This window comes from Carassius gibelio, chromosome A3, assembly GCF_023724105.1.
Source record: "Carassius gibelio isolate Cgi1373 ecotype wild population from Czech Republic chromosome A3, carGib1.2-hapl.c, whole genome shotgun sequence".
Lineage (NCBI taxonomy): Eukaryota > Metazoa > Chordata > Actinopteri > Cypriniformes > Cyprinidae > Carassius > Carassius gibelio.
The window spans coordinates 32,187,503-32,201,779 of record NC_068373.1 but is presented as its reverse complement, the minus strand read 5'-3'; the positions used below and the strand labels follow the sequence as shown (position 1 = coordinate 32,201,779).

Below are 14,277 nucleotides of genomic sequence, written 5' to 3'. Positions count from 1 at the left end.
CAAATATTGCACACTGAACGGCATTATAGAGAAAATAATTGTGCCTTTATGAGATCGATGCACTGTGTTGTCATTCATAAAAGGACATCAAACCTATTATGACACAGCGTCAGCGCGACTGCCGTAACTCCACTGAGCTCCATGCTAAGCAAGCGTTCACAATATAACATCCATCTGCCGTTTTTACACGTAATACATATGGGATATATTGATATTCCGTCGGATTTTGTATAAAATAATCATCAATCCTTTTGTTCTTTCAATAATTGTGCACGCAGCGCAATTCTAATTCGCAATATGATGTTTTATAACAAAGTTCGGGAGGAGCAGTCGCAGTTCATTAACCTGAATAACACAAGTGGAGACCAATCAGTAATCAACTCATGACAAGGTATAAATAACAGCAGAACCTACCTCTGCTCATTGACAGTTTTCAGCATCCCTCCTCCACCCATTTCTCCTCACTTATAGATCCATCTACTCTTACCACAACCGGGGGGAGTACTCTGGGTTCGGCCACATCCTGAGCTCAGAGCCCTCCACCCGGACAGCACGCCAAATACGCATAAACTTACTCTATTAATATACATAGATGTGAACTCGTGAATCTACTATGGAAAAGGCATACGCGGTCAGGGCAGTTAGAGTCTCGAGTGTAAAACAAACCCACACATATTATGATTAATATGGAACTTTTATTTTGTGATGAAAATTATCGGTCTGTTATTTCACTGTTATTTCATTTTGCTATTAAGGGCAGCCTAGCACACCATTGATGTGAACTCAGCTATACATGCCATGTACGCCAGAGGGAGCTATTTCAGGCCCTGTTGAGATTTAGAGAAATCTCGCTTTTTTATTTTTATTTTGAATTTACACATTTCTCATATTTGTGTTATTGCTACTATTTGTGTTATTGAACTTTCAGTAATAAAAAAGACATTAAGATTATTGTAAGAGTATTTTTGTAGTTTCAAAATACTAATTACTTGTATTTTATTTAAATACATTTTTCACATCAGTGTTTTGTATTTTATTTTGTTACATTTCATGAGGCAGTATTTGCAGTTAGTAACAAAATAGCTTTTGATGTATTTGTGCCCACCTCTGCTACATTTAGTACAGGAGCAAATATAAACTCTTGACTAAAATAATTGAAATAAATCATAATAAATTCCAATAAATCAGTGCAATGCTATAACAGAACTACTTTAGTCAATGTGTAGATCATTTCTGTTATAACTGTATTATTTCTGTTTTATCTGTATTACTGGAAAGTTCACTGTGAATATTCAGTCACTTAATAGAAATGAATCACAATGCAGTTTGCTGCACACACACATAATGTTACTGAAAAACAATAAAGCACAGAAGTGAATAAAGTGATTTTTTACAAACTCAAGTTAAACATGCAAATGGCTGAACTGAACAAAGACACAGAACATTGTAGAGGTCACCGTCTTCATCAAGCTTGACATGAGCGTCTGTTTTATCCTCATACAGCTCTCTGTGTTACACTGAACATGAGCTTAAAGAGGAACAACATCTCTACAACACAAGTGCTGAGTCCCAGCAGTCTCTTTATTAGGAAATATCTCAGCAGATTCATTGATGATGAAAGCTAAACATACTCCTCACTCTCTTCTTCACTCATCTCTGATCTGATCTCAATTAGACTTCTATTGCAACAGCAGCGGCTCCGAACACAACAACAAGAAAAACTCCAGGTGAATTTGGTTCATAAACACACAGATAGCACACGTACGTCTGCAAGATGTCTGTTAAAGATCTGTAGATCTAGAAAAGCATCTGCTTCTGACAGACTTCTTTCAGATGTCAGTTTTATATACATTCTAAATCAAAAACATCTTAAATACAATCTATGTGACATCTAAAAGGAAACATTCTATAGACGCATTACAGATGAGCGAACACTCTAAAAAATACGTCTTGCAGATGTAAATGCACACGTCAAATAGACATCTCCGAGATATACATGTGATGAACTATAAATGATATGATGTTGAAATGCCTGTGAAAAGTACAGTTTAATAGCCTAATAAATTAAGGTTTTTAAAAGTCAAATTGAAATGTATTTTAATTGTATTACAATATATAAGAACATGCTTACTTTAAGTATGCTTATTACCGATACATAGTTGACAGAATTATATTTACAATACATTATCCATCCATCAATCCATAATGTCTTTATGTGAGAGTGAATTAATATATTTTATGCAATTTATTAAAATGTAAAAATATTTTTTTTGAAAAGTTTATATATTTTTTATTTATTTTTAAATGTTTGTCTATATGTATTTGCATATGCATATTTATTTTATATTTCTTATATTCTTTGTGTGTTGTTGTCTCTGTGTACTGGAATCTTATGTCACTAAAACAAATACTTGGCAATTAAGCTCTTTCTGATTCTGATATAATTAAGATACATAAACCCACTAAACACAGTTTAATTTTACTACGTTCTTATACAAAGTAAAGATACGATATATTTTAAGTAAGATTACAATAAGTATGTTTTCTGTGAATACACTAAAAATTATAATTGTGTTTAAAGCTTTTTTTTAAGCATATATTGATTACCAAAATACTTTTAGTATACTTTAAAAAAAAAAATATTAAAATGCAATTCCATACATTTTTAATACACTTCAAGTAATGAATGTTAGGAGCACACGTTTAAAATGAGGATGTAATTGTTTTCCAGCAAACTAAGGTTGTTTTAAAAGTGCTTTATAAATAAATTGAAAAACAAATGAATAATTGTACCAGAAATATACTACATGGATTTCAAGCACATTTTTAATAAAATTTTTTATTAAATATGAATTTACTTATTTTCCATCTGGGTTATGTGGGTATGTGTCAAAATCCACCTCATGTGTGTACAATTTTTTATTTAATTTTTGTAACTTTTTTTTTGTGAATTAATAATTATTTTTGCTTATTTGTGAATGAGTGGGCAGAGTGTTGAGCGCGTGGCAGTTGTGTGAGGTACGAGTGGTCTTTACTTCTCTATCTTTGTTCCTCTTTTTTAGTTTTTTTAGTTTTTTGTTTATTGTTGGTGGTTTTCCAAAAAATAGAGAAGTGAGTGTGTGGGTGAGTGTTCTGTTCATCGTAAAAGCGTCATGTTATCTGAACTGGACGACTGAACTTTTAAAATGCAGCCGAAAAGACGGTTCGAGCAACATCCTTCAGATGAGAAAGCACAGAGCAAATTTAATTGTTATTTAAGTCAAACTGACACGGAAAGGAGTGCAGTGTGATGTGCAGTTTTTACTCAAAGCAGATTCTCCAGTAGGAGCTAAAGTGCAGATGAGATTACATCCTTTATAAAGGAGAAAAGTTTGCATTGAGCTATAATTTTCTGATGTGATAATTCATTGATAAAGTCAGAATATATAAGAATGAAAAGGGTTTTAGCAATCAAGAAGTATATTGTCTTAAGAAAACACTTGCTTAGCTCAATACTCAGTCGGAATCCAACATCAGTAAATAATCAGCATTTCTACATGAGTTTTTGTCTGCTGAGCCTAATTTGGTTTTTGCCTTCCTTATTTACGGGGGAAATAAGTATTGCTTCACTCAACATAAATGGGGCTAGAAAAGGGGAGAAGCGTTTTCAACTTTTTGAATTAGTCGAAAAGAAACGAGTCAATGTTTCATGTGTTCAGGAGACTCACAGCGAGGAGTTGGATGTGTTTGATTGGGACAGAGAGTTTGATGGAGTGTCTTTATTAAGTCATCTGAGTTCTGCTAGTCGACGTGTTGCAGTTTTATTCTCTAAAGGTTTTATTGCATGTTCATATCAAGTGGAAGAGATCATAAGAGGCAGACTTTTAAACATTAGAGCCCAGTTTGATTTTTGGTAGCACTTTCTATGAAGCCCGTATTTATAATACATTATAAGAGTATTCTTAAGCCATCATAATGAATGCATATTGCATTATTACAAATATTATAATGTATCAACTAATTAATAATCATAACAACAATTATAATACATCATAATGCTTATGTATATCCATTTATAAGTACAAGAGTATGATTATATATAACACAATGAACACTATGTTAAATCTTCTTCATTTTTTCAGTATAATAGACTGTATCATATCTAGACATTGTTTATTTCAGATCTGCACAGTATCTTACTACAGCTTGTGAGTGGTTCAATGTTGAGTGATATTTGAGTGTTTCTGTGAAGCTAATGTTAATTAATTGAAGTGTATTGCTCTAATTCACGTATAAAATAGAGCAATCATTTTTTATTGGAAACTATATGAGAGTGAGCTATTTCTGGATGAGTCAGACCTGAGTGTCTTTTTTTTATTTGCCTGAAGTACCACAAGAACTTAATTCCTATTAAGTGTGGCTGTTACTTTAGAAGAATTACAACAGGCACTTCAAAATATCTTATGTAATAAAGTGCCTGGTATTGATGGCCTCTGGCCTGCCAATTGAAGACTTTTGGGGCAGAACTGAGTTTGGATTTGTTAGAAGTAATGAAAGTTTGGTGAAAGGACAGTTAACTTTAAGTTGCAGAAAGCAAGAAAGGTGATTTAAATGATTTAAACTAAAATTTGGAGGCCTGTTAGCTTATTGTGTACTGATTGTAAGTTACTTTCCAGTGTTCTGGCTGAGTGAAGTCCTTAGTCATATTATACACTCTAACCAAACCTACTGTATTCCAGGAAGACGGACATTTGATAATCTTCATCTGAAATATTTTAGACATTGGTAAATATTTGAAGCTGAATTGTGTGTCTATTGATCAACTTGAGTACACATATTTGTGGAACACATTATCATATTTGGTTTTGATAATGATTTTGTGTCCATGCCAAAAGTTTTGTATAATGAAGTTGAACGTGTTTAAAAAACTAATGGGGATTTATGGTATCAGGCTGTGCTTTATCTGGCATGTTGAATACTTTGGCCATTGAAACACTCTTATTTTTATTTTTATTTGTTATTCATTTGATAGGGACAAAGCATGTTGATGAACACTTGTACAGAATACAAATGTAAGCAAGCCGGATTATAGCAGTAATGCTAATTTACGTCCGTAGTCCCTAGGCAGGTACACACAAACAAATACTCACTATACACAAGACTCTGCTAAAAAACACAATACATAAACCACATCACAAAATTTAGTAAAAAAAATGTTCACACACTTGATTTTTCATAAGCCACTTCTTAAGATGTTCTTTAAAAGTGTGATAATTAGAACACTGTCCTATTGACTGTGGCAAACTATTAAAGTATTTGATTCCTATTACTGATAAAACTTTCTGGCCAAAAGATGTTCGCCTATTTTGTACTTCCCAATCCCCTCTACTGACAGACCTGGTACCAATACCACAATCTGCCCTCTGTTTGATGAACTCCTTCAACGGGGGTGGAGCAAGCCCATGCCAGACCTTATAAACAGAGCATGCATAATTAAGATTTTTACAATTTTCAAAACTCAAAAGATTATGTTTTTTAATTATTTTACAGTGGTGAAATGAGAGGGGTTTTTTATCAAACACCTTTATCGCCTTCTTATATAGTGTTTCTATTGACTTAAGAATTGAGTTACTAGTGAAAGACCAACTACTGAAACAATACTGCATATGTTAAAAAATCATTGAATATAAATACAGCCATGCAGCACCAACTGTCAAGAAAGACCTAATATACCTAAAATTTCTTAAATTAAACTTCACAATATTAGACAACTTTTTTACATTGCTTTTAAAAGTGAAAGTAGAATCCAGAGTAACTCCAAGATACGTAAACTCTTTCACAAGTTCTATTTCCTCTCCTCCTAGAAATACATTTGAATGCGTCATCTCTACTAACCGTTTTGAAAACATCATACACACTGAATTTTTTGTGTTTAATATTAAACCTGTCCTGATAAGCCAATCCTGTACATTAGTCATAGCAGATGTCAAAGTAATCGAGGCTTTTTCAAAATTCTTTGCATGGGTATAAATAACTACATCATCTGCATATAACTGAATATTTACATCTTTACATACTTCAGGTAAGTCATTAATGTAAAGTGAAAATAACAGTGGTCCTAAAATAGAACCTTGTGGAACCCCCTTGGGGCAGACAATATAAGAAGATTTCACGCCATCAATACATTCACATTGTTTCCTATTAGAAACAGAATAAGAGCAAAACTATGTGGACTATCTATTCCAAATTGTACAAATATATTTAAACTGTCTGCATATGCTGCTGCTGCTGTTTTAATTAATTTGCAAAGAGATGCAAATATGTTGTTAGAAATTTTGAATGATTTTAAATAATATTAAATGATTTTTCTTCCGCCACAAAATTAAATTGGTACAAGTGTTAAGCAAAATTGGTTGGAAACTGGCTTAATGTAGATCCAAGGCTCCCAGAAGGGTTATTCTGGGCTAAAGAAGGTTTTAAGTATTTGCGAGTGTTTTTGTAGCCTGACTACGTCAGACTTTCAACTTCCGCTCAATTTCATTTCGCTTCTGTACTCAGTCTGATACAGCATCAGAGCTTTCTATTTGCCACCGGTCTGGAAACAGCCGGGCCAATCAACGAACAGAGGGCGGGCTGAGAGCCGTGACGTAGATGCGTAGATTAACTTCACATAATTTGCAAAAGTCGTTTACAGCCATGTTCACTCCAGTATTTCGCTCGCATCATCATGTGTTTACAACAGGTTTACAGTGGAAGTTCAATCATAGATTTGAGTTCGATGCATGATGTCTGTGCTTCGATGCGGCTGTACAGGGGCATAACACATGTCATAACTAAACGTATCTGATTGGCTTACGGTAACCAATGATTTTAAACTTCAGACAAGCGCACCCTAGGTAGTAGTGTTCAATGTCCTTCTTGTTTCCAGAGGGGGACTGTATTCCATGCATTTTTGTTTTCCAGTTGACTCGATTCATTGTTTCAAGTTTTAACTGGTTTATTCAATCTTTTTTGATGAGACTTTTTCACTGAAAGTGTTTATTTTCTGTACAAACACAAATTCATTGCCAGTTGAAGAATTTTTTTTCTAGGTCAGGCAAAAATGGCAATTTATGATACCAGGAAAATAAAGATTGAAAATAATTAAAGTAGTGATTTACAGACTGTGTTTTTTAACCTGGTGAAATCTAGAATTTTCATTGAAATTACTGATATTTTGATATGCATTTTTTAAACAGTTTGGTGTTATAAAAGGGCTCAATGTGAAGTTATTAATGAATTTTTACTGTTAATTTGTTTTGGTTTTTGTATTTTGAATTGAGAATGTAGGGGTTGATTACATAATGTGTTTTGAATTGTAATAAAGGTGTTTTGAAATTCTCTCTCTCTCAAATAACTGCATTATTCTGCTTATCAGTAGCTCAAGCATCTTTTATTTGCTCTAAAATAACATAATGGAATCAGCAATGAGAGTAATGAAACATCTTCCTCCGTTCTCAAGAGAGTGAAGAACTACATTCAATCTTCAGAGACTGAATGCAAGCTGAATAACTTGTTTCTTTGCTGTTTTGGGGTGGTAATATTTCACAATAAGAGGTAAATCTGGCTTTGACTTGATAACTTTTTCTTCATAAAACAGCCTATACACATGCTGGAAGCAAAGAGTAGCCTCTACTGCATTCAATTAAAAAAATCTGAAAAACATTTTTACAGGACTTTGAATTCAACAACTATCTGATAAAGTTCTGTTCGTTGACACACGTCTAATTCTTCCAAACAGCAGAGCCATGCATCTCAGCAGTGGTGGAAAACGTCTCGTCTGATGCAGATACGAGGAGCTCATGCAGTGATCTGCTTTAATGAATGTCTATTTGTGAAGCTCTTGTTCTTCTAAAGTTCATCCTGTGCTTCATATTCTGTTCATCTGATGGTAGCGTAAGTCACTGTGTCAGTATGATCCTGAAAGAACAGCACAGAGTTTCTCCGTCAGTGTTTGAACCGTAGACACATGATATAAGAGCGTTATTTATCTGAGATTCAGATTCAGAGCTACATCTCAGCAGCGTATGGATGAGAGAAGCAGACAGTGATGAAGAACCAGGGAAAGAGCTGCTATCTACTCACTTTGAGTGATTTCACAGGCTTTTTACTGGTAGAGGAGACTTCAGAGTAAGTCACATCATCTGTCCGCTCCTACACATTTAACACACAGAACAGACACATCTGTCACTGTAATAAATGAGATAACACTGAAGCGTTCAGTCAGTCGCAGTATAGAGGAGGACTGAGTGTCTAATGCTTTATTTGACTCACATGCTCTCTCGCAGCAGCAGGAGTGTCCATGTTGATCGTCTCATACGTCTTTTTATCATCATTCTCATCTTTAACCTTCAGACAACAAACAGTTAAAAGTGCATGGATGACACTGTATTGAGCTTTAAAGACAGAAATCAGATCTACATCACTGGCATTACTGAACTCACCACCGCTTCACCAGTCCCTCTGTCACTATCTGAAAAAGAAAACATCACTCCTCATGTAATGTGAGTATTTATAATGAAAACATGCAAAACACTGCATGTTAACAGTGAAAATAATGTTCAGATTCCACAAGAGGTGATATTTTGTTAAAACATTCAAATGAATTAAAATGAATGAATGAATCCACATGTTTCTATAATAACACACAATCTGAACTTGATGTTCTTGTCTGCTGATCATTAAAGTGAGGTCTGAACTGTTTTTAATTGTTAGAAATGAGAGAATCAGAGTCACCAGCTCTTTTTCTCCAGATCAGCCAGAGAACAGCAGCCAGAAGAACAGCGATCGCAGCGACAGACACAGAAATCACTGCGACTGAAGAAGAGACATAGTCAGAGACGGGACGAATGATCTCTATTATAGTCAAGATAAAGACGATGAGTGACTGACATATTTCATTAATGTTTTATGCATTACCTTTTGTATGAGATGGTTCTGTCGTTGTATCAGCTCGAGCTGTAAAATATGAATGTTAGTTCAGATGCATCACATGAAAGAATGATCTTCAAAGTGCAATCCCCTAAACCATAACCCCCCCCCCCCAACCCAAAAAAAATCTTCTGAAATGTGCTGATTTACATCCCTTAGTCACTTATATGATGCACATAATGACAAATGAGCCAGACGTAAACACTCTAAAGTAAACACTTCAAGGTTTTTATAGCAGTATTTCGCTGCTTTTCAGTTTTCACTGAGGGTTTCAGAACAAAGTTTATGGTTTGGTAATCAGATTTCTCTTGGATATGAATCTGCAGTATGCTGTCGAAGACTAGTAAATAATATCACATTTTTCATGATCTCTGAACTCAGGTGACGTGGTCCTCTGTTCTAAAAATAAAGCTTTAAGCCCCATGAAGCCGTGGTTTACAGTGAATTTATAACAGCTAAGGGTCGTTGATAAGATCAGTAAACACCCTTAGCTGTAATAAATTCACTATAAACCACGGCTTCACGGTGCTTATTGCTTTTATAAAACGGTTATTCCATATACGTAGCTAGGTTTCAAAAAAATAAAACAGAGCAAATAAAGTGTAATGAATTTAATAAAAACAGTTTTCTTCCCCCAAACAATGTAGCTCCCACTGATCTATATATATATATATATATATATATATATATATATATATATATATATATATATATATATATATATATTATAGATCAGTGGTAGCTCCTCAGTTGTGGTTGTAACAGAGTGGTTGCCGAGCAACACGCAGAAGTAAACAAAGGTGTATGTTTGTGTTGTAACATACAACAGCTTTGAACGTGGCTCAACCAATCAGAATCAAGGACCAGAACTATCCGCTTTATAATTTGTGTTTCTTCATAGTGACTCTTAATTTTATAATGCGTATAGCTGCAAAAGTTGCACACGTAGGAGACTGAAGCCAGTGTCATCTTGACCTGCTTGATTTATGAATTTTGTTCTCAGTCTTATCTGTAAACCCTTCAGTATATCCACGTGTCAGGAATGTGAAAAGCAGGCGTTCTTCACAGTTAATAGCTATTTCCTGCAAACATGGAGTCTGAGACAGTACCAAATCACTTGTTTTAGATGTAGCCTGATTTGTGAAAACCTTCACTATCACATTTGTTCGTGTTTCGGTCTTTCTCGTTGCTCTTTCCTCTTTTTCGTGTGTAAAAATGACAAACAGGCTGAGCCAGTGAATAACAATCAATGGTCATCTAGTCGGGTCATGCTAGACTCATACAGACTATGCTGATTGCTCAGAACAGTTTTGATCTGTTAACCCTTTTCTTACTCTTTAAAAGCGTAATGATATGGATTTGATTTATTATTTTAATATTTATAAGGAGAACCGTCATTGACAGATAAAGCATTATGAAATATTTTGTGGCTTCTTTATCTTTCAACAAAAGCTTCATTGCAAACATTCTTCTCTCTTTCACTCTTTCACTCTTTCACTCTTTTTCTCTTTATCTTTCTCTCTTTCTCTCTGTCTCTTTCACTCTTTCATTCTTTCTTTTTGCCAGTAAAGGGTTAACAGACCAAAACTTTACTGTGAGCTGTTTCACAAAGGAAGCAGAATAGGGAAGGAGAAAGGGTTATTCTGACCAAACCTGTACTGTCAAGTATTTCACAATCTCACAATAATCCATATGAGTCTAGTATGATAATTTTTTAATGTATAAGCTAGTTTAATGTGATTGTGATATTTTTCACAGATAAGGCTAAATCTGAAACAGGGTTTTCCAGACTCTGTCCTGGAGATCCTGAGGAATAAATACAAGACTGTGACCAAACTCACAAATCAAGCAGGTCAAGATGAGACTGGCTTCAGTCTCCTAAGTGTCCAACCTTTGAATCTATATGCATTATAACATTAAGAGTCACTATGAAAAAACTATATTGGGACTGGAGGACTGAGTCACCTTCACAATTTACAGATCATGAGGAATAAGATGTGATATTATGTACAAGTTTTTGCCCTGCCACAGTTCTGACTTTTTGTGAATGATGCCATTATAAGTGGATATTAGCACATAGCCTTCTTTACAAAATAAAGAATAGTTTAGCAACAAGATACTACATTGTGACTAACGATTCATTCATGGAAATGACTCGCAGTGAGAACAGATCAATTTGGCTTTAAATCAGTTTGTTATTGACTTGACTTTGAAAATAAATGTTGTTTGCAATGAATGGTACTACAGTATACCTATTATAAGTGTAATTACAATAGGACTGTTTAAACTAATAAAACAAGCATTTTATGTTAAACTCTCCCACCGCATTAACTATAGTCTGAAACACTGTTATAATTATGAGGGTTCTTGGAAAATTAGTCTCCGGCTCCTAAAAGTAGATTATGATGTAGATTATGACAACAATATTTAGCTTTTATCATAACATGTTATTATTATTATATTTATTTATTTTTATTTTTATTTTTTTGCTGTCAAGTCTCAATTTGTTCATTACTCCCATCATCAGGTTCTGGACTGTTAAACTCGACTGCAGTTCATTAGTTTGCAGCAGTACTCTGAGTTTCTTCTGTCAGACTGAAAGAAGCTTTTGTTCCTCGGTTTGTTCTGCTTCAGTGATACTAACAGTCCTTAATGATACTGACATTATGAGACTCTAAAACTGATTGATGAGATGTTTTCTCACCTGAACTCTTGACAGTGTATGTGACTGAGGTCTTGACTTGATCTCTGTGAGTAACATTACATCTCCAGTCTCTGTTGTCATCTTCATTCAGGAGTGTTGTAGTCAGAGAGATGATACAGGGATCTGATGAGGATGATATCTGATATCTGGAGTCTGATCTCGTCAGTTTAACACCAGCCTGATTCACCCAGAACAGATCAATTCTCTCAGAATCGTCTGAATCATCACAAGAGCCTCGATGATATGAATACAACTGACAGGAGAGAGTCACAGAGAGACCTGCACTGATCTCAGTGTGTGAGGATGAGACTGAAACACAGAATAACACACACATCACACACTCTTCAATCATCAGGAGAGATTAAGAATTTACCCCTTTTAAACTGATCACATAATCATAAAATTACCATGAAGAACATGCAGATAAACACGAGCATCAGGTTCTTGTTGTTCTTTACCCTCACCAGTCCATTGTTGGCAGATGTAAGATCCAGAATCTTCTGTTGAGATGTTCCTGATGTTCAGAGAGCAGTCAGACCCCAGACTCAGTCTCTCATGTCTCTCTGTGTCTTTCTTTCTCCCTAAACCAATCAGTTCAACTGTTGTTGAATGCCTGAATCTGTTATAGTTCCATGTAGTTGATGTACAGTCCTGAAGAGCATTATTACAGGGCAGACGGACATCTTCACCAGAACTGATGAACACATGAACATCATCCACTCCACTGATACCTGAAACACAAGAACATCTGATCATTATGTTATATATTAATAAATTAAAACATAAAACATACCAGCATAGAAAGCAGAAGAGTCAGATCACACAGTATTTTTTATTTTTTTTATTTAATGCAAACAGGGTAAGCTGTGAGGAAGTGGGGCGGATCTTCTCCCATATAAGGACAAGGAAAGAAGAGCTAAAGAGCTGCAAAGAACAACTGAGTCCAGTGTTCAGAGTATTGTTTCAGAAATCACTTGACACACATAAAGTTCCAAAGATATGGAAAACAGCAGAAATTTTACCACTTCCTAAGAAACCCAAACCAGTTGGACTGAACGATTTTAGACCAGTAGCACTCACTTCTGTTGCTATGAAGTGTTTTGAGCAGATCATTTTAATTCATCTCAAAATACAAACCAAAGATCACATAGATACGTTACAGTTTGCTTATAGGGAGAAAAGGGGGGTGGAAGATGCTGTCACAACCCTTCTGAATGGAATTTGTGTATCTGTGTATTTGAGCAAGTTGGGGAAGTTGGAACCGCGCGTCGTCAGATTAGCCGCTAATGCTAAGCGCGCTGTGTTAATCAACTTTACACTGAAAATCAAACGAATAACGAACAACTATTGTGCTGTGCGCTACAATATATCATATATATATATTTACCTGAGGACATCTTTCCGGCGGGGTATTTACAGGAAGAAGAATTTACTAAAATTCAGCACAGGCTCTGAAAACATCAAAATGCCAAGAAGAGGTGAGGACGACTCTGTGTCATTGCCCATGGTCCAGGAGATGCTTGAACAACTAAAGACTTACTTTAAAGAACTTCTTGATCAACAAGAGAAGAGTTTTAAATCCTGTGTTCAAGTGATTGTGGACTCTATGTGTGTTCGCATGGACAACCTTTTCAAAGATGTCCAAATTGTGATTAAAGACACTCAGGATCTAAAAATAAGTCTCCAGTTTTCTCAGGCTGAAGTAGATGAGATAAAAGCTAAATCAAGCAAGATGGCAGAAAACCATCAGGCCATTGCAGAAAGTTTTGATGAATACCAAGCTTCTTTAAACAACTTAACGGGTAAACTGGATTACATGGATAACATATCAAGAAAAAAGAACATTGTGATCGATGGAGTTCCTGATGTAAAGTCTGAAACATGGATTGAAGCCGAAGCAAAAGTAAAGAAACTTTTTCTGGAGCATCTCAAAATAGAACCAAAGCATATTGAATTTGAAAGAGGACTTCGAATTGGGAAATATGACTCTGCTGGACGACCAAGATCTATTCTGATTGAACTTCTACGGTACAAGGACAAACAAGAAATACTGAAGAGAGCAAAGACCTTAAAAGGCACAAATATCTATATCAATGAGGATTACTCTGATAAGGTCCACATGAAGCGAAAGGAACTGCTTCCAAAACTTAGAGAAGAGAGGAAAAAGGGGAACATCGCCTTCCTAAAGTATGACCAACTGATTGTACATCCTCCTCGATCCAGTTAAAATGCCTTACATGTAAAGGTATTTAAACTGTTGCCTTTTGTTTGGTTTTTAACTCTTCATGTCATTTTCACACAGTTTCTCTGCAGGTAACTTGGTCTTTAATCCAGATGATATTGATGAGGATAGGTCATATAATGACCTGGTTGACCCAGATAAAAATAGTTTAAATTTAAGGTTGAGAGATACATGTCATTATTATAATGAAGTTGAATTTAATGCACTGTTCAAAAGTAAATTAAATTATAATCAGGATATGTTTCCCGCTTTTCATTTGAATATCCGTAGTCTACCTAAGAATTTTGACTTACTCATACAGTTTCTATCAACCTTAGAACATCAGTTTTCTGTGCTTGCTCTGACTGAAACGTGGCTGAATGAGGACATCAGACAATTTTAC

The 14,277-nt window shown here is 35.0% G+C and overlaps 1 protein-coding gene across 3 annotated transcripts in view; it reads right to left on the bottom strand.

The window, feature by feature from the left end:
- Positions 1-7,397: 7,397 nt before the first annotated feature.
- The window catches only part of LOC127956044 (uncharacterized), a 114,906-nt gene continuing 108,026 nt past the window's right edge, over positions 7,398-14,277 (bottom strand). For 2 of the 3 annotated variants that reach the window (XM_052553819.1, XM_052553811.1), the window contains exons 2-9: positions 12,061-12,384; positions 11,654-11,962; positions 8,938-8,976; positions 8,755-8,835; positions 8,463-8,491; positions 8,293-8,367; positions 8,104-8,172; positions 7,398-7,938 (exon numbers count right to left, since the gene is read on the bottom strand). In XM_052553819.1, the coding sequence (XP_052409779.1) occupies positions 7,900-7,938; positions 8,104-8,172; positions 8,293-8,367; positions 8,463-8,491; positions 8,755-8,835; positions 8,938-8,976; positions 11,654-11,962; positions 12,061-12,384 (965 nt within the window). In that variant the 3' untranslated portion in view covers positions 7,398-7,899. The remainder of the gene's footprint in view (positions 7,939-8,103; positions 8,173-8,292; positions 8,368-8,462; positions 8,492-8,754; positions 8,836-8,937; positions 8,977-11,653; positions 11,963-12,060; positions 12,385-14,277) is intronic. The other variant, XM_052553802.1, reaches the window with a different exon arrangement.